Here is a 19,002-nt window from a genome sequence, read left to right on the forward strand (position 1 = left end):
AAGTAACAAGAAAAGTTTCAATTTAATGTACAATGTTCAGTTTTGAGAGTAAATAGTGAAATTGCATTAAACTTAATACTGAAACTCACTATAGTATTTTTTTATGTTTCTACGAAAACCGTTACGCAACTAGAGCACACTAAAAATGGCCAGATGTTCCAAAAATGAAAAAAAACGCAAAATGCTGCCGTTTTACATTAGATTTCCATGGAAACAACCCATGTTACGATGATTTTAACTATTAATTCATTCACATGGGTTTATGCTAACTACAGGGTTGACTGCCGTTGTGCTTGGGAAAACGGAATGAAAGAGTTGCAGACAAGTTTAACTTTGGTAATGTAAAATTCAGAAAAGCTGACCAAGACCAGCCACTTGTCATAATGAACAACGCGATTAAAGTAGAGAACTAATTATTACCCGTAAACCATCATCACACATTGTTTTAACACATCAGTGTCGCTGAATTCTGATGAAGAACAAGAACACTTCTTGTCCTAGGACCTGGGTCCGTACTCTTTCTCGTTGTTTGACAATAACGGTTTGTAGAAAGGAACCAAATAACATCTGTATAAAGCACTTGTCCTCATTGAAAACAAGCACTTCCATGGCAATGAAATGAAATAAACAATTGTTTTTTTTTTAGGCAAAGTTAGGGCCACATGGCAATTTCTTACACTTAACGTAAAATCACTGCAATATGCAGTATGTTATTGATGGTGGGTTCCTTCTACATTTAATTGTATGGCCACAGTATCAAGCTTTTTTTAATATGTAACAGATGACTACGTTAAAACCCAATATGGAGCTCAGACAAGTTGTTTTTAACGGCTACCCTGAACATGCGCAAGGTGGAACAACAAGTTCCCAACGGTTAAAAAGAGCGATGAAAATTACTTCTGCAGACATTCTCTTTGATAAAACAACGAAAGAAAACTGCTAGCCAACCCCAAAAACAAGGAATGACTAATTTCCATGATAAAAATAAATGCAACCTAATAAAATATATCTTGGGAACAAGCACCTGAAGATGCGGACACATTGATAACTCCTTGCTGTAAAAAACGAAATTGTTGCAGAGACTATTCCAAGGGTCCTCAGTTTCTTACCCTTGATGAAACCTTAGAAGCAAAGATGGATGTGGAAGAAGCTGCTGTTCCTCTCCTCTCGGCCCACCCAAAAAAGGGCAGATGGAGTGCCAACCTTCAACCAGAAGTGAGTGAATTACATGATCCTACCAACCAACACATACATTGCTATTCGTGAGGTTATTACCATTATAAAAAAAAAACGATTGTCACAATTTTCCCCGATTTGGTCATAAACAGATTTTTTTCAGGTGGGGCTTGTTGTGAGTGGACATACTAGTTAGTTTATTTTTAATTTCGCTTAAGCATAGATCAAACATTTTTTATCTACAGTTTGAGTTTATTATCATGAATTAATGGTTAAAACTATTGTAACTGGGGTTGTTTCCGCGTAAACCTAATGTAAACTGAATCATTTAGCGTTTATTTTTATATTTTTTTTATTTCTGGTCACTTTTAGTGTGATCTAGTGGCGTAACGGTTTGTTGTAGAAACAAATATTATGTATGAAACTTGTAGTAAATTTTGTCTTCTCAAATTTTACAAAGCAGGGTCTTTTCAAAAACCCATAATTACTGAGATTCTGCCCAAAAACATGCAAAAGTGACCAAATGTTTTTTTTTTTCACAAAATAAACAGTGTTCCGGGCATAATATCTGTCAGCAAACCTCATATTCATGTTCAGCGACCCAAAAACATATATAAATGGTGATTAGGACTGTACCTAAACTTTCTGCTAACTGCCACTTATATTCCTAATATGCCTAGCCTATTATGAAAGGTAAATAAAATTAGAAATAATAACTGGGTCTGAGAAAGGTAATGTCATCTTTGTACCCAGAATTAAGCTAATTTCAACAGACTTATATGCCTTTCCATATGTCACGAAAACATTTCCCAATCAGACTACCTTTTTGTATTACGATAAACAAGTCACACGGCTAAACCTTCGACAAAGCTGGTATCAGTATTCACCCAATTACAGTATATGTTGAAACTCTAGAATGAATTAAATTATTATTATTGAAAATCGCAACAACGAAAGCAACCAAAGAGACTGTTCATACTCAAAATGTATAGTGTACAGGGAAATCTTGACTGATAGGGGATTTGTTATTTACCTGATGCGCATTTCGCCACAGGTTTTGACATCAGAGGTCACTATGCTACGCTTACATCCTAAAATTTGCACTAAAAAAAATTTATAACCCCCTTTACGAGGTAGGGGGTGATTATTTTTTTTCAAACCCTATTGAGTGATCATTTTGAAGGACTTGTCAAAAGAAACATATGGACGCAAATCCCCCTAGCCAAAATTCCGGGTATTCCAAAATGGGTGCTTTTTCACATAAATCAAATTTTGGAATACCCGCTATTTAGGCTAGGGATAAAATATCTACCTTAGGTTTGCGTCATTGTATTTCTTTTCACAAACCCTTCAAAATGAGGGGTCACTCAATAGAGAAACCCTTGCCGACAGACCGCCACCGCCCACCACCACCCATCACCACTCGAGCGAACACCATTACCGCAACGATACGTTGTTAAGTCATTGTATTTCTTTTCACAAACCCTTCAAAATGAGGGGTCACTCAATAGAGAAACCCTTGCCGACAGACCGCCACCGCCCACCACCACCCATCACCACTCGAGCGAACACCATTACCGCAACGATACGTTGTGCCATCGGTCTTGGTGGTGTAGTTTATAGCGCACCGGGCTGATAATTCGAAGGTAGCCGTTTCGAAACCCACCGGAGGCATTACCTTTTTGATCCGATTTTTTTCATTATCAGCAAGTTTGGTTGGTTTGGTTAGGTTATTATAGTTTAATTTAATAATTGAAAATTATATAATTGAATTTGAGACATATATAATTTTATATTATGAACATAACTATTTTAGTTATTAGTAAACCTTCATTCGATATTTTCATATCAGCAAGTTTGGTTAGGTTGTGACAGTTAAATTAATTAAAATTTAACCTACAAACGATACGTTTTGACAACGACAGTGATATAGATAACAATTTCCAACAGTTCGGCTATGCACGGTTTGATGCGTTATGCACGGTTTGATGCGTTCTGCACGGCGCGGTGGTGGGCCGGTGGCGGTCTGTCGGTAACGTCTCGTCTCAATAGGGGTCGTTATAAAAGAAAATCACCACATCCTGTTAAAGGGGTTAAAAAATATTGTTGATTAAAAAAATGCGGAGTCTATGTTAACAATCAACTCCACAAACAGAGTATTTCTATCTTTTCTATCCATTTCAAATAAAAACTAAACGGTATCAGCATTCTGACACATACTTTCTCCCATGAGTTTGTCAACAACTTTTATCACGTGTAAGCGGTGAGAAAATATACGGAAATGGGATTTGTACCATTTTATTCAGAATTTGAAGACTGTAGCATACTAAATTTTTATCAAAATCGTTTGTAGTCCAGTCAATCCGTTGTAAAAATCAACCATACGTGGACAAAATTGGCGTCTGAGAAATTTTGTCTGAAATTAATGTTTTTTGGGGCGCTGAATCCGAATCTGAAGCTGTCCAACAAATATTTCTTGAGCGTTCCGAGATATTCGCAAAAAACATCAAAATTTTAGCACTTTTTTCAGTTTTTATATTATAAGTCGAAAACTATGAATTCTAGCGACTTTTAACCCTTACAAAATGAAAGTGGGCAAAATTTCCTTCAAAATGCACTATTCACACTTGAAAATCGATTAGAAATAACCTCCGCTAGAGCGCATTGAAAATTGGTTATTTTTCTAACTTTAAAAAAATTCAAGCTTTTGGTCTGGTTTTTAATAAATACTCAGCAAAAACCCACCCCTTCCATCCCATAACTATCTCAACCCCTTCTATCTCATCAAACCTCCCCCCCTTCAGCATAAAATACCCTACCATACCACACGCTCTCCCCAAACCCCCACCGTTCATTTTACTTATCTTGACCGGAATGTGATAAATAATGTTAGAGAGGTAGGTTTCTATGGTAATGATTACAATTTATTCATAGTTCATATTCACTATATCTACATAACTAACATTATTTTTTAAATGTGCACGTATAATCAAGGGGCGTTTAGGCCCAAGTGCTGTTCGAAAAAGGGATGAAACTAAACGTTTCTCAAGAACATTTCTTGGGAAATGATCGGAATAAGAATCGGTTCATATCCCTACTCAAGGATAAGCTTGCCAATTCAAACATATGGTGTGAGCAGGCAGAAGAGGACGCAGATCGACTGATCATCACTACAGCCATCAATCTGCCTGCTCAAAGTAGTTCAGTCACTGTTGTTGGAGAAGATGTCGATATTCTGGTGCTACTAGTGGGCTTAGCATCACCAGCCAACGTATTTCTTTTCAAGCCTGGGAGAGGGAGAGCCAAACCACTTTGGTACCATCCTCCCATGTACACGTATAATCAAGTACTCAGGCGGGGGCGTTTAGGCCCTGCGCAAGATGGTCCTGACTGTGGCTCCTGTGGCTCTGGCGATTCTTCTATATCATCTACTTCCAGGTTGTGCCCATCGAGTTCCTCGTGGTAGTCATCAGGATCTCTCTGGTCCACGTTACTGCATTCAGAGGCCTCACAATGGGCACAGAGTCTAGAGCAAAATAGCCCAGCCTTTAGCAAATTAGCTACATACTTTAGTGTTGCAGCCTTTTTGGCATTTACATGCAATTAATCGAAAGTAAGCTTTCGGGGGCAGGAGGCTTTGTGGATAGGATGGGCTGAAGTCCATTGACAGTTCTTTTCCAGCCTAACTGTTCAGGCCTCAGGAGGTGAATATGAGCAGCGTTCGTTGTGGGAGGCAGGGATTCCATTTTAACCGAGTTCTTGAAAAGTGCTGTCTTGTATACCTTGTACCTTAGGTCGTCCAGGTGTGCGCTGATAATTCCCCCGTATAAGGCTGCTAAGAAAGACTCTCCTGCCTCTAACATGGAATCCTGATTAAAGGTCGAGTCATGGGAAGGTGTCCTGAAAAGGGCTAGCTGGGAAGACAGCTGGGGGTGTTTGTCCAGCAACTTCAAACCCTTAGCCTTTCCTTGGCCGTATAGTGCGGACGTGGTGTCACAGCCGGTCACTGCATGAACGAAAAGGATGTTCTAGGCGATCCTTTCACTGACCAGGCTCTGAGGATGGTACCAAAGTGGTTTGGCTTTCCCTCTCCCAGGCTTGAAAAGAAATACGTTGGCTGGTGATGCTAAGCCCACTAGTAGCACCAGAATATCGATATCTTCTCCAACAACAGTGACTGAACTACTTTGAGCAGACAGATTGATGGCTGTAGTGATGATCAGTCGATCTGCGTCCTCTTCTGCCTGCTCACACCATATGTTTGAATTGGCAAGCTTATCCTTGAGTAGGGATATGAACCGATTCTTATTCCGATCATTTCCCAAGAAATGTTCTTGAGAAACGTTTAGTTTCATCCCTTTTTCGAACAGCACTTGGGCCTAAACGCCCCCGCCTGAGCACTTGATTATACGTGCACATTTAAAAAATAATGTTAGTTATGTAGATATAGTGAATATGAACTATGAATAAATTGTAATCATTACCATAGAAACCTACCTCTAACATTATTTATCAAATTCCGTTCAAGATAAGTCAAATGATTGGTGGGGGTTTGGGGAGAGCGTGTGGTATGGTAGGGTATTTTATGCTGAGGGGGGGGAGGTTTGATGAGATAGGGGTTGAGATAGTTATGAGATGGAAGGGGGTGGGTTTTTGCTGAGTATTTATTAAAAACCAGACCAAAAGCTTGAATTTTTTTAAAGTTAGAAAAATAACCAATTTTCAATGCGCTCTAGCGGAGGTTATTTCTAATCGATTTTCAAGGGTGAATAGTGCATTTTGAAGGAGATTTTGCCCACTTTCATTTTGTAAGGGGTAAAAGTCGCTAGAATTCATAGTTTTCGACTTATAATATAAAAACTGAAAAAAGTGCTAAAATTTTGATGTTTTTTGCAAATATCTCGGAACGCTCAAGAAATATTTGTTGGACAACTTCAGTTCAGATTCGGATTCAGCGACCCAAAAAACATAAATTTCAGACAAAATTTCTCAGACGCCAATTTTGTACACGTTGGATACGGATTGACTGTACTATTGGGCCATTTTCGGGAAAATCCGATTTTTCCGGTATTTTATGGGGTTTTTATGGGAAAATAACATAATTTACAATAACTTTTGAACCGTAATTTTTACAAAAATGGGATTTGTACCATTTTGTTCAGAACTTAAAAGGGCTACAAAGTACTAAATTTTATCAGATTCGTTCAGGCCATTTTAGAGAAAATCCGATTTTTCCGGGTTTTTATGGGGAAAAAACCCCCATTATATGTAAATCTAAATTTAAAAAAAAAATAAAAAAAAACGCCTGGAGATACGCACACACACACACACACACACACACACACACACGCACACACTCAGACATCCATATGAAAACCACTTTTTTGGATCCAGGGGGACCCAACACCCAAAACGAATATATCCACTCAAAACTCAAACTCGACAATTTTGACGAAAAAATACTTTCTCCATATACTATGGTATAGGGAGAGAAATTATTACCATAGACAAAAAGAGTATTACTGATTTGTTTCAAGGCACTTGATTTACACTCTATGCGATCACAAAGTCCAACATGTAGTCTAATCAGTTGACAAAAACCAGAGCGAGAACCAAACTATCATCCTTTATTACCGGCTAACGTGTACTGCCTTACCGACACTAGTCTTTAGTGGTTGAGGAAGTGATTAAGAAACTGTTTTCTATCAACTGTTTTGGGGGAGGGGTTGAAATTGTAAAATGCCGAATTCCTAAAATATTTCGGGTATTAGAACCGCAAGTCATTATAGTTGTTAAATATCTAGCATATTTTTATAAGTAATTTAGACTGTTGCACGCGTAGTACCCTTGAGACACATGAGGGAGGGAATTTGATTTGGAATCGGGGATTTTAATATGGTACTTTTTATTTCCATACTATGGTGTAGGCTCTAATACTGTAAATTGTGTAGAGTCTTAATTCCTTTTCGATCATAGAATAGGTAAAGAAACTGTTTTAAAAAAAGTAAACTATTACAAATTTTGATATTAAACATCTGGTTTAAGGGTCAAGGGGTAAAGTTACAATCGAAATTAGATGTAATTTTATGTTATTAACGAAATTAGAGATCAAGCAAAGGCAAGTGCGAAACGCTAATAATTTTTTTTTTTTTTTTTTTTAACTAGTACGTCTACTTACTTAGTGTATACATTAGTCCGTGACATTGGTCAAAGAAACACTGTTTACCTTCCCCATATCAGCAAACCTAGGCACTCGTTAAATCTAATGTTATTTAAATGGGAATAAACATGTATTGTTTGAGAAATATTTTAGTAAAAATCCAATCAGACAAATTGAAGCTCACTTAGTCTGCAGGTTTGCTGCAGCGGAGGTATTTATAGGACCATAAGTCGTCCATATCTAGTACCTCATCAGTGGAACAATGGAAATAAATTAAAATATCCCCACCGCAGCAAACCTGTTGCCTAAGCAAATTTCCATACGTCTGAATTGATTTTCAATTTAATCTAAATATTTGAATGAATAACATTAGGTTTAATGAGTACCTAGGTTTGCTGCTACAAGGAAACTAATAGAGTATTTTTTTTTTATTAAGTAGCGAAAATTTTATAAAAATTTAATATTCTTTATATTATATTACAAAAGTACTCTTTTTTAAGATGTTTAGTAAAAACAAATTAAATGGCAGCCATTTCGAATCGGTATATAGGGGAAGTTTGATACTTTGTGTGCAAATAAATAAATTGTCAACAAACATGTACGAAGTAAAATGTTTATCATAAATGGGATGCCAAAGTTACGTTTGCGTTTCTGAAAAAAAAAATCATTGATAGACAATCAGAAAACCAGGGACTTAAGGCTGACGTTTACATGATATGTTTTAGTTTTCTCGGCCTTGGAAACGAATTTTAAAATTATTTTTAAGGAGTATGTGTGCAAAAACAATGATAAACTGGGAATCTGGACTTTGTACAACCAAGATTGCAATCACTGTAAGGTCACAGTACGAAGTGACACTAACATGCAAAGAGATCAACGACAGTTGCTCTGTACAATGAAGCCCTGGGGACCGTAATGTCGTAACCGCTTGGCGGCGACAGCTGCTGTCGTGTTTATTTTATGGTAGTGATTTTTTTTCGGTAGAAAGATCGTTAACATATTATACATAGAAATGCAATGTGCAAGAATTTACAATTTTCCAGACCCGTAATTGACAATCCAATATTTTAATAGAATACGTCCACATGAGAAATATATTTTAGTGTAACCAGGACTATACATACATGGAATATAAAATGGAAGTTACAAAATAAAATATTTATTTTACTATGCACACAGTTTGGTAAAAATGCAAAAGCATGGTTTTTGTCACGACCATAAAAATATTGCTCAGGATAAAACTATGAGGATTGATAACGAGGTTTGAGGTGTGGTAAGCACTAACCGTTTAACATTAACACACCCAACTTGCCACTTTAATGCTTTCAAACACAAAAACTTCACTACCTAGGTCAAAGGTCTGTAGAAAATTCACGCCTGCTGCTAAAGAATACTTTAAGATATTGATAGAAAATGAAAATTGGGAATAAGTTTAAATGTACATAATATAAATGATAAATACTCAGTTTTTGAGAACACGATAAATCACCTTATTAACATGGCTTTTCCCAAGATGATAATGAAAAAGAAAAATGCAAGGGAGAGGAGGAAATGCCGCAAACAGCACTTCAAAAGGTGGATCCTGCGCAAAATGACAGTTGTTAAAAGATTCATTTAATTTACTTTGCTATTATACGCTTTCTCCTCAGGGGTGCCCCCTGAGCCAGCCCTAGGAATCGGAAGAAAATTGTTAACGTAAGATTAGGTCGATATGCACATCAAATTAAAGGTCTTCACTTTTAGATTACGATGCCGTAAATTCAAGCTCAAAAGAATGCATGAGTAAAAAATGGCAGTCGTTCAAAGATTCAAAATGGCGGATTCAAGAAATCTTTGAACATCTGCCATTTTGCGCAGGATCAACCTTTTGAAGTGCGGTTTGCGGCATTGTATTCTACTAAAAAGGACTTATATGTCCCTACAAGCCACTAGTATAATTTAAAATAGCCTCTTATATTTCACCACTGTCCTCGTTTAGCCTGACACCAAGATTGCTTTGACATTAAGAGGTGTTAACAAGATGATCCTAAGCCAGCTAAATAATATGAAATATGTATTCATAAATTTGTATTTCCATAAGACGTAAGTGTATGTCTTTAACATTTTTCATCATACTGTACCTTTTCACCTTCTTTAATGTTTAGAATGTTAAGATCCATTTTAGTACACAATTAAATCACTTTCACACATCTCAAAAATACCCTGCCTTATGAGTATGTGTCTGGCCATATATGTCATGAACAATCATACCTCTGATCATCCTCATACTGAGTTCAGCATGAGTATTCACAAGAAACTACATTTGAGACTCAAAACAAAGACATGTCTGGCTGGGTAACGCAAAACCTGGACACAAGCCACCTACTAAGGAAAAATAATTGTTTAAGAATTTAAATACTGTATAGAAAAAGTCTGCTACTAGAAGGTGTATGCAAATACTAGTAATACCGTGCAAATGTTAGTATGAAGTACAATTATAGGCCATTTAATACTTTATAAAGTCGTTTTATTTATTTAATAATTCCATACTTTTGCCTACAACCTGGTTCAATAAATTTAACCACCATTCAGAGAGGGTGGCTTTGCAGCCAAAATGCTATTAGTCTGGCATGTCTTGAGAATTATAAATTAAAATAAACTACTATGTAATACAACAACGAACTTGTCACACATTTTTCTTTTTCAAAACAAATTATGTTTTAACGCTGATTTCAATAGTAACAAAAATAATTAGATGTGGTTAAAAATATATATATATTTTCTGCAAACATGCTCTTGGACATACTTATTTGATTCCATTGTCAGCAGTGTGGTCCTTTAACTAATTTTTATAAATCTGAACTTTTTCTTGTATACAGTCAAGTGTTTTAAACGCTTAGCACTGTTTTAGTACTGTTAGTTGTAAAAAGGTATATCTTTGTCATTGTTAGATATGAAACTAAAATATCTATGACAAATTGTAATATAATCAAAAGTTCTATTGTATATTGGTATGACAAAAAAATTTTTTTAAATAATCTTTTTACAATGTATAACTGTTTAAGGTCAACATAGAGTATTATTTCCTTGTAACTTGTAAGTATCTTCATATCATACTCATGCTTTCACTATAGTTATTCCTTCACTTTGATAAATCATTAAAATGACTTTTACAGTAGTTAGTTTACACAAAAACCAAATAGGCCTAGTTATTTCAATATTACTGAAATTTCTTTTGTAATAAAAACTAATGCTTTAGTATTAATTAGCTAGTTAAGAATAACCCTCTCAAACGAATAGGTCTTCAAAGGTGACCACAAAGTGTTTTAATTGGTGAATACTTCCTATAAGTCTTACTTGTTATGAGTCTTAGAACATATAATATTGCATAGCCTATGAGCATTTATGGGGGCTGTATCCATTCATTGTGGCTTCACTGATTGAATGACGAGAGGCAGTTTTATATTTAAGTTATAGAATGTTGACATTATTTAGAGAAATTTAAACATATTTTTATATTAGCCTATGGATAAGTGCCAGGAATTTTACCAATTAAATATTAAAACTACTACATATTTTCGTTTTTCTCACTCTTCCCCCAGTCGTCCCTCTCTCACTCACTCTCTGTTGTTTATCCCACCACTGAGTGCCACACTCCATTACACCTGTGATAAATGTTCAGAGGCCGATGAGTCAAGCTGTGTTCCACTCAACCACCTTAGCTAGCTCACCCCCCCCCCCCCCCCCCATGTATCTTACAAACAGACTATTTAAACAGGGAGCTTTCATAATAATTCATTGATGAACATTGAAAATATCTTTCAATACTTGTACAACTTTTGAGTCACTATAACCATCACACACGTTAATAGTGCATAATAATTTAGGTAGATAAAATTAAAGAAAGGAAAATATAAATAAAACGTCACGGTTGCACTTAAGCAAAAATTGCATACCAAAAGTTCATAGCTTCCATTCATACATGATTGCAACTACTAGATAAGTACAACAAAACATAAATATTGTTCGTTGCATACTAACTACATTATCCCATAACTTCATGAGGGAAAACATGAGTTGGCTAAGGCAGAAGCTGCATCAAGCTAGTCGTGTTTGATAAGTTGATTTAAATAAAGTTTTGTTAGACGTAAATGTTAAAAAGTATTAACTGAGAATAACTTAAAAACTCACTTCATTTCAGTTCTTCACATTCCATTATTGACTCTTGTAGTTGTTTTGGTTCTTGTCATCATATGTTCAATCTCTTCTTATGTGTGTGTGTGTGTGTTTTGTATACAGTATATAAAAAATGTATTCGGGTTGAGAGGTTCATTATATATCATTGATAGATCATTGAATATTGATTGGGCCTTAACACTAGTAGTACTAAGAATATACATTTCCAATAGTATATAATTTCTAATATATTGTCATTTTTGCATATTGAGTTAGTTAGGGCCATGACTAGTGTATGTTACAACAATGGTAAAAATTTGTATATACGATTTAAATCAAACTTACCCAATATAGTTTAAAAGTTAAAGTCCATAAATAGATTTATATAAGACTGTTAAACAAGGAACTTAAAACGCCTGATGGTGCTCTTAAAATGGTACAAGAATGCAATGGATACTAAAGAATGTTCAATCTTATCTTAACGTCTCCATTTCAAGTCTTGCTGTTCAAACTTCCTAAGCTCATCATGAAAGTCTTAACTGATTCTATCTTTTCGTGATTTCAAACACACTTTTATCAACTGAAAAAATGAAATCTTTAGAGTGATTAAGATAAAGAAGACTTGTGGATTCGGTGCTTTTTTTATAGGGTTTTTGTATACGAATAGTATGGTAAATTGACTGGTATAAAATACTTATACACTTTATAAATAAATTGTTTGACTTTATTGATAATTGTTTTGTTGTAAATTGTGTTTGTGTTGTGTAAATTGTTGTAAGTGTTGTTTGTATACATTGTGTTATTGTTGTGTATACATTCTATATTTTGTCTTTTGTATTCGCGCTTACGATATTAAAGTACTAACTGCAGCACTTCGGCGAAACACCAAAAATGCTATTGGTATAAAGTTTGTATAAAAGACCGTTTCAAACCCATTTCGTAGAAGTCAATTGTATTTCAATATTGTTTTAATATGGTGTAAAAAAAGGGAGAACATAATAAATTTATAAAATGATACCTTGGGTCAAAACAAGCAAAGAGGTTTATGAAAAAAAATCCCTATCTAGTTGGCATCTATCTAAATGTAATTTTTTTCACGGCCTGGTATTTAATTTATGTTAAGGTGTTTAAGGTCACTAGGAGTTTCTAAAGATACCACGTTTTATCTTACAAATTATTGTCCTCCCCTAAAGCTAAGAGGGACCGAAGCAGAGTAAGGTAAAGTGGATTACTGAGTTGTGACTAACATAACAAACAACGCACGATGGAGTACAGGTATGTATGTAGTGTATAGGCAAGGTCAGTGTACTGATAATAAGCCACATTTTATATTTAACAAAACAGTTACCTCCAATGCAAAATGTCCTGTCTGTACCACTGTACTGAATCGTAATTATAATTTACAATGTTGCCAAGGCAGTTGGTATGCAATATTATAAGTATTTAGTATTTACATTGAATAATACTTATAGTTAGAATATTTAGTAGTTGTAATTGCGTGGGGTGGCTGTAATGATTACCAAAATTATATTAAGAACAGTTTGAGCTTTGACGCAACATCAATGATTGTTTTATTAACAAAAGTAAAAAAACTGTTCTCTCAATCAAGCATAACTGTTTTGTTAACGAGGGAGACCTCATCATTAACTAAGTTCTGACGGTTTGAAAACCAAATCGAGTTATAATACAATAAAAAATTATAACAAAAGCTCCATCTGTTAAAATCCAAACAAAAACTTCGTAATGCATTTTTAAATTGCTAAAGAAAATCGTTCACATTCGTTAACAATACTTTGTAACTTGTTAAGCGTTAGTTCATCATAACAAATTACATTTTCATGTAAATGATTTTTATTAAAAAAATATTTTTGTGTGATAGAAGCATATTTAAAAAATATCGTCTTCTTTCCCGTTCATGAAAATAATTTCTTTCTTGCGAACATTTTGTTACATTCTCTGAATACAGAATAAAATCTAGTAGTCGGGTTGACAAGCCGTTTGTTAGCAAAAGCATTTTCCGGTAAATAATTCTACTAAATGCCAACACTGCAGGAGAAACACAATAGATTGTACGTACCTGTCCACTTGGAGGGTTTCCAAACATTGCAGCGTAACAGATTATAAGATAAATATCCTGTATAACATGTGTGATAAGTGGTCAGGAGTAGGTATATAGCTTCTGTAGTTGGTTGTGATGCTGTAAGGTAAAGCAGTATATAAACATTATGTCTTAAAACACCTTTTAGGTACAATCAACAGTAATTTCAGCAAAATACGATTGACTTTTCAATTCAGCTTCTTTCGATTGAGTTCGAAACTAAGAAGGCAAAACATTTTTTGTTATGACTTTAAGTTCAACATTTTAAAGGGAGGATGTAAAAACATTATCAAAAAAATCTGTTGGGATGTGTGTATGTGAAATCAGTCAAACGTTGTTAAACTAAAATACCTTTGCATTAATGATTAATAAAAAAACGTAAGTCAGAAACAAGTAAGGTTTGTCATTTTCTCTAAACCATGTAGGATAATCGAGATTTAGTTTATAAAACTTTTAGCGTGCATTTACATTCTAGTCTAGGAGGCGAATTCTAAAATAATTAAAGGTGGTTGGAGATATTGATAGTGATATGTTTTTTATTTTTATTATTAACTATTTATTATTAACATATTCATTAATTAAAAACTGTGGTTTTTTTGAAACAGTAATTCTTGGGTTCGTTTGATGACCAAGTTGGTCTAAAATAGTATAGAAATCGTATCCAACTAAAAGCGTCTGGGTAAAAATAAATTTAAATATAGTTTGCTTGCATTGCTTAAACCAGTTATGGTCGCATAAGAAAGGGGGTGTAGGCTGTAGAAGGGTTGTATGATTTACGTTATTAAAGTTTGATAATTAATTAGCAGGACGGAATGCTCGGGGCAGAGGGAGATACTGTCTGCAAGCCCATTATAACAGGGATATGGCTGTAGTTTAACAACACGTATAGACCCTAATGTGAATTAAGCTTCACGCATATGTTTGGATGTGTTACGAATGTTTCATTTTATCAAAGCTCACGAAATTAAGTTCTTTACGGCACTACTTTGAGTGTTTTTTTTTTATGATCCAGTAGGTAAGCTATGTATTAGTAAAACATTCACAGTGAATGTTTTTTTGTGTGAGCTTATTGAGTTTTGTTATGCCTCGGACATTTATTTCCACACATCGAAGGTGGGTTAACTTAGTTGTATTCTGTAATAATAATAAAGGTTTGCTGATGTAGCATTTGTACTAGCAAAATAGTGAATTTTTATGATGTTATGCTGTGTTGGCAAAGAAGGTGACTGTCTAAATAACTCAAATAGAATTTTGAATGTGATATATATATATATATATATATATGTTTCATATACAATATTTAGTCACACCTCCTGTACATTTCGTGTTTTTCAATGGGACAGTCTCTTTTATAACCTAACATTTTCATGTGTTACATAGGCCTTGGGCGTGATCTAATCGCATCAAGGAGTGAGCAGGTACAGCAATAGATTGAACTTTACGGATAACATTTACTGGTGGACACCAGCACGGGAACCAACGACATCGCTGCCATGGATTAAATTATGATTCCATCGGTGGACCCTTCGCGCTACCGACTGAGTTACCGACTTGCCGAATGATTTATTTTGCTATTCAACTTTTCAAGATTTGAATGTTTTTTAGTTTGGTTGTATTTAAAATATACAAAATCTATGTAAAAACATAATGTTGATGGATTGTCTATTTAGAATAAAAAAATCTTACCATTCTTTCAAACCTATATTATTGTTACATTTTGAAAACCCTATAAACTGACTTGCTATGTCAGACGTGCGGAAAATAAATTCTTTATTTAAACGATTCATTTTTAAAGATATTATTTTGAAATACTGGGTATCATACAATAATTGCTAATTGAGAGCAGAGTGTTGCAAGAAAGTAAAGAATATTCCATAAGTCTAAGATTAATATCAATACTCAAGCTTAGTTTTTGGAAAACACTATAATCGTATAACAATGCAGGGTGAAAGCTAAATGCTTTTTACTGACCAAGATATAACCTTTGCAATATTGTAAAGGTAGAGCCAGACAAACAACGCCGCTGTATGAGCTTGAAATTGTATAAATTTGCAAACACTAAGTCTCCATTCTCTCTGTGTTTACACGTTTTAGTCCCTTACTAAGTGTGGCTAAAAAGTATTTCTCGTACAAATTTCCATCATTTTGGTGCTCTTATTTTATATATTTACATATGACTAAGTTATACAAATGCAGTATTTGTTAATAAAAAATGTAAAAGTACGATTACTCGGTTACGTAGTAGTGAACATTTTGCTCCTTCTCTCTATTCGAAATCAAAATTCATATAGGTAATTTCAAGGCAGCTGTATATTTAAATACCCCCGCCACAGCAGACCTGCCGACTAAGCGAATTTCCATTTGTCTGAATTGATTTTCAATTAAACTTATTTGAATAACATTAGGTTTAACGAGTACCTAGGTATGCTGCTACAAGGAAACTAATAACGTGTATTTTTTACTAAAATATTAATAGCTTAGTATAAAATAAATAAATTAGCCAAGTTTGATCAAAATATATCCATAATCAAGCAAACTACAACATTTTACAATATTCTCCATAAGAATAACATGGGAATTTTAAATATATAATTTTTTGAATTTTCTCCGTTACCGATAACCGTACAAAAACATTTCAATATACTAAATTATTTGTTTTTTAAGCTCTTTAAAAAGGTCTATAGAGAAATTGAGAAATTTTGTGTTTTGAGGGTCAAAAATGAGAAAAATCAATTTTTACCCCATAAAACCCCCCGTAAAACCCCGTTCCCATGGTCCGATCATGCTGGTTCGCGAACTCATTCAAGTTTATCCCGCCTTACACCTTTAAAAAAAATTTGATCAAAATCGGACAAAAATTACTCAAGTTATCGCGTTCACGGACGTATATATATATATATATATATACATAAATAAAAATTTGAACGAATGGTGTTTTTGGCCTCTGGGGACATCAAAACGAAAAAGTAAATCGGTCCTGGGCTTAGGTCTTACCGTGCCACCTACGGTAATAGCTACTTCCCTATAGGGAAATTCGCTAAAAGAGGGACAGGAGATAATAAAGCGTTTTGCCAAAGATGAGCAGGAAGAGACGATATTGCCGCATTAAGATAACGCTGAAAACCCCTTTAATATTCCTTGTCCTCACTTCCGTACATCTTTTATTCATTAATATTTACCTTTCATTCTTTAAGATGAATTGCCTTTCTTAGTCTAAACAGAGTTAAACTTTTCCCTCTCGGCGATTGTTACACAGCAGTTTCCCCCGATCTTGAAATCTTTACTGTATTTTTATTAATAGACCTACTGTTTGATGTTACAGTTATAAATTGTATATCCATGATAACGGAATATAATATATAATAATCAAACAAGTAAAACCAATTTTAACTTAGATTATTCTTCTAATTGAAAATATTTTTGCTTTCATTTTTTTCAAAGTTCTAGAATATTCGTAAATACCAGGCAAACATAAGCAATTTACATCAATAAAGAAGTCTTCACGAAGGGATTGGAGTGGGTTTGTTGTGAATAGTAGCCTACACTACTAACTTCAAATTTCTTACAAAAACAAAAAGAGTGAAGCGTCCCCAATCAAGAGAACCGTACCATTTTGAGGCCAACTACAAACACCCCTACCGCGGTTGGCTAACTCATATCATTCATAAAAATCATATCTCAAGATAACATCATACAGTTACTATAAATAGTAAATTCTAACTTAAAAATACTCATTTCACAGATTTGTTGGTAATATTTCATATCCACAGGCAGAAAACTTTTATTAATTGTTCAAAGAATACACATGTAACATTATACAATTTTGGGCATATAACACGCATTTAAAAACTCTCAAATTTTTTTATCAAACTAGATATGCATGCAACGTCATTCATTAGGTAGTTCACCATGGCTGGATGTGTGTAAATATTCATTACTACGTTTGAATAGGTTCACCAGCATGAAGTGTGGTCTAGTTCCATAACCATAACTCTGTCGAGTGCGGCGATGATCAAATTATGTTTGTTTATTACTGGACTAGCTGTGTGCCCGTTCTACGCACGGGGATCTTATAGTAGGTAGTCAGTTCTTATATTAAACCTTCTTATATTAAGATTAAGAACAGCAGTTATATCACGTCCTTAAATTATATAATAACAAGATACAAGGAACTGTACAACCCATTTTATTCAACCATTTTAACTGAATGAAAAATATATAAACATAAACATAAACATTAAAAACAATAACATAAACCATGTGTGTTAAGAAATCATATGTTGATGACAACTCCTTATTAATCCTCCCCCTCAAATTTACATGGCCGAATGTGGTTAATGTGCCTTCTCCAAACCTGCCCAATGTCCATCTCGATTTGATAATGCACCAATCCTTCTCTCCTTCTTACGTTTCCAAATTTCCACTTTCCGTCTTTTCCGAAATTGCGCACCTGAACTCTGTCCCCCACCCGAAACTCTCTTTTGATTTTAGTACATCCGTTGGGCATTTCTGTGTGATCTTGGGGTCTCTTCATAAGATCCAGCCTTGTCCTTATTCGTCTCCCAAACATAAGTTCATATGCCGAGGACCCTGTAGCATTTGTGGCATTCCTTAGTGACATTAGGATGTGATTTATTTTGAAGTGCAAATCTCCTCCATCATTTTCCATTGCTATTAACTGTTTCTTTACAGTCTGAACAAATCTCTCTGCTTGTCCGTTGGTTGCAGGGTGATAGGGGGCAGAGAATTTGTGTGTAACGCTACAAGCTTGTAGAAATTGGTTGAAAATAGATGATGTGAAGTTAGGGCCATTGTCAGAGACTAACGTGAACGGGTAACCGAAGGTAGAGAAGAGTTTCCTGAGCTGTTGAATGCACCAATTAGATGTTGTAGTTTTGGTTGGTATGACTTCAACCCACTTTGAATAGGCGTCAACGATAACAAAAAGGTATTGCCCATAAATTGGACCTGCGAAGTCGATGTGTATTCGTTGCCAAGGTCCTGATGGAACCAGCCAAGGATGGACATCTACTTTTTCAAGAAGATTCTGCTTCAAACAGCATGGACGACAAGACTTTGCTAGATCTTCTATGTTACGGTCAATTTGTTTCCAGTAACAAAAACTTCTTGCAAGATTATTCATTTTCACAACTCCTAAGTGTCCTAAATGAAGTTCATTGAGTACTTTTCCTTGTAGTTTTTCAGGAATTACTACTCTGGAACCACGAAAAATGCAGCCATCATGAAGTGAATACTCATTATTCTTCAAGCCAATATGTTCTAAATCCGTGCCATCTTGAAGTGCTTTCAAAAGAGGTTTTAGGTCATTGTCGTTAGATGTTTCATTTGCAATATTTTCATGTGTTACAGGCATTGATTCAATTTGATTAATGAAAAAGGCTTCGTGTTGATC

The 19,002-nt window shown here is 34.8% G+C and overlaps 1 protein-coding gene across 1 annotated transcript; it reads right to left on the minus strand.

Annotated features, from left to right (window-relative positions):
- Nucleotides 1-5,204: 5,204 nt before the first annotated feature.
- On the minus strand, nucleotides 5,205-18,732 carry LOC128984202 (uncharacterized protein K02A2.6-like). Its single transcript, XM_054403500.1, has 2 exons — nucleotides 17,944-18,732; nucleotides 5,205-5,420 (listed from the first exon to the last, which is right to left on the minus strand). The coding sequence occupies exons 1-2, from the start codon at nucleotides 18,730-18,732 to the stop codon at nucleotides 5,205-5,207; spliced, it is 1,005 nt and encodes a 334-aa protein (XP_054259475.1).
- Nucleotides 18,733-19,002: the final 270 nt, after the last annotated feature.

The sequence above is a fragment of the Macrosteles quadrilineatus genome, unplaced genomic scaffold, assembly GCF_028750875.1.
Source record: "Macrosteles quadrilineatus isolate MER2022 unplaced genomic scaffold, UCM_ALF_1.0 Scaffold_2__2_contigs__length_208266976, whole genome shotgun sequence".
Lineage (NCBI taxonomy): Eukaryota > Metazoa > Arthropoda > Insecta > Hemiptera > Cicadellidae > Macrosteles > Macrosteles quadrilineatus.

Coding starts and splice junctions, on each gene's coding strand:
- LOC128984202 (XM_054403500.1), bottom strand. CDS start 18,732: ATGAATAATCTTGCAAGAAGTTTTTGTTACTGGAAACAAATTGACCGT. Junction 5,421..17,943: donor TCGAGATGGACATTGGGCAG/GTTTGGAGAAGG, acceptor TGGTGTGAGCAG/GCAGAAGAGGACGCAGATCG.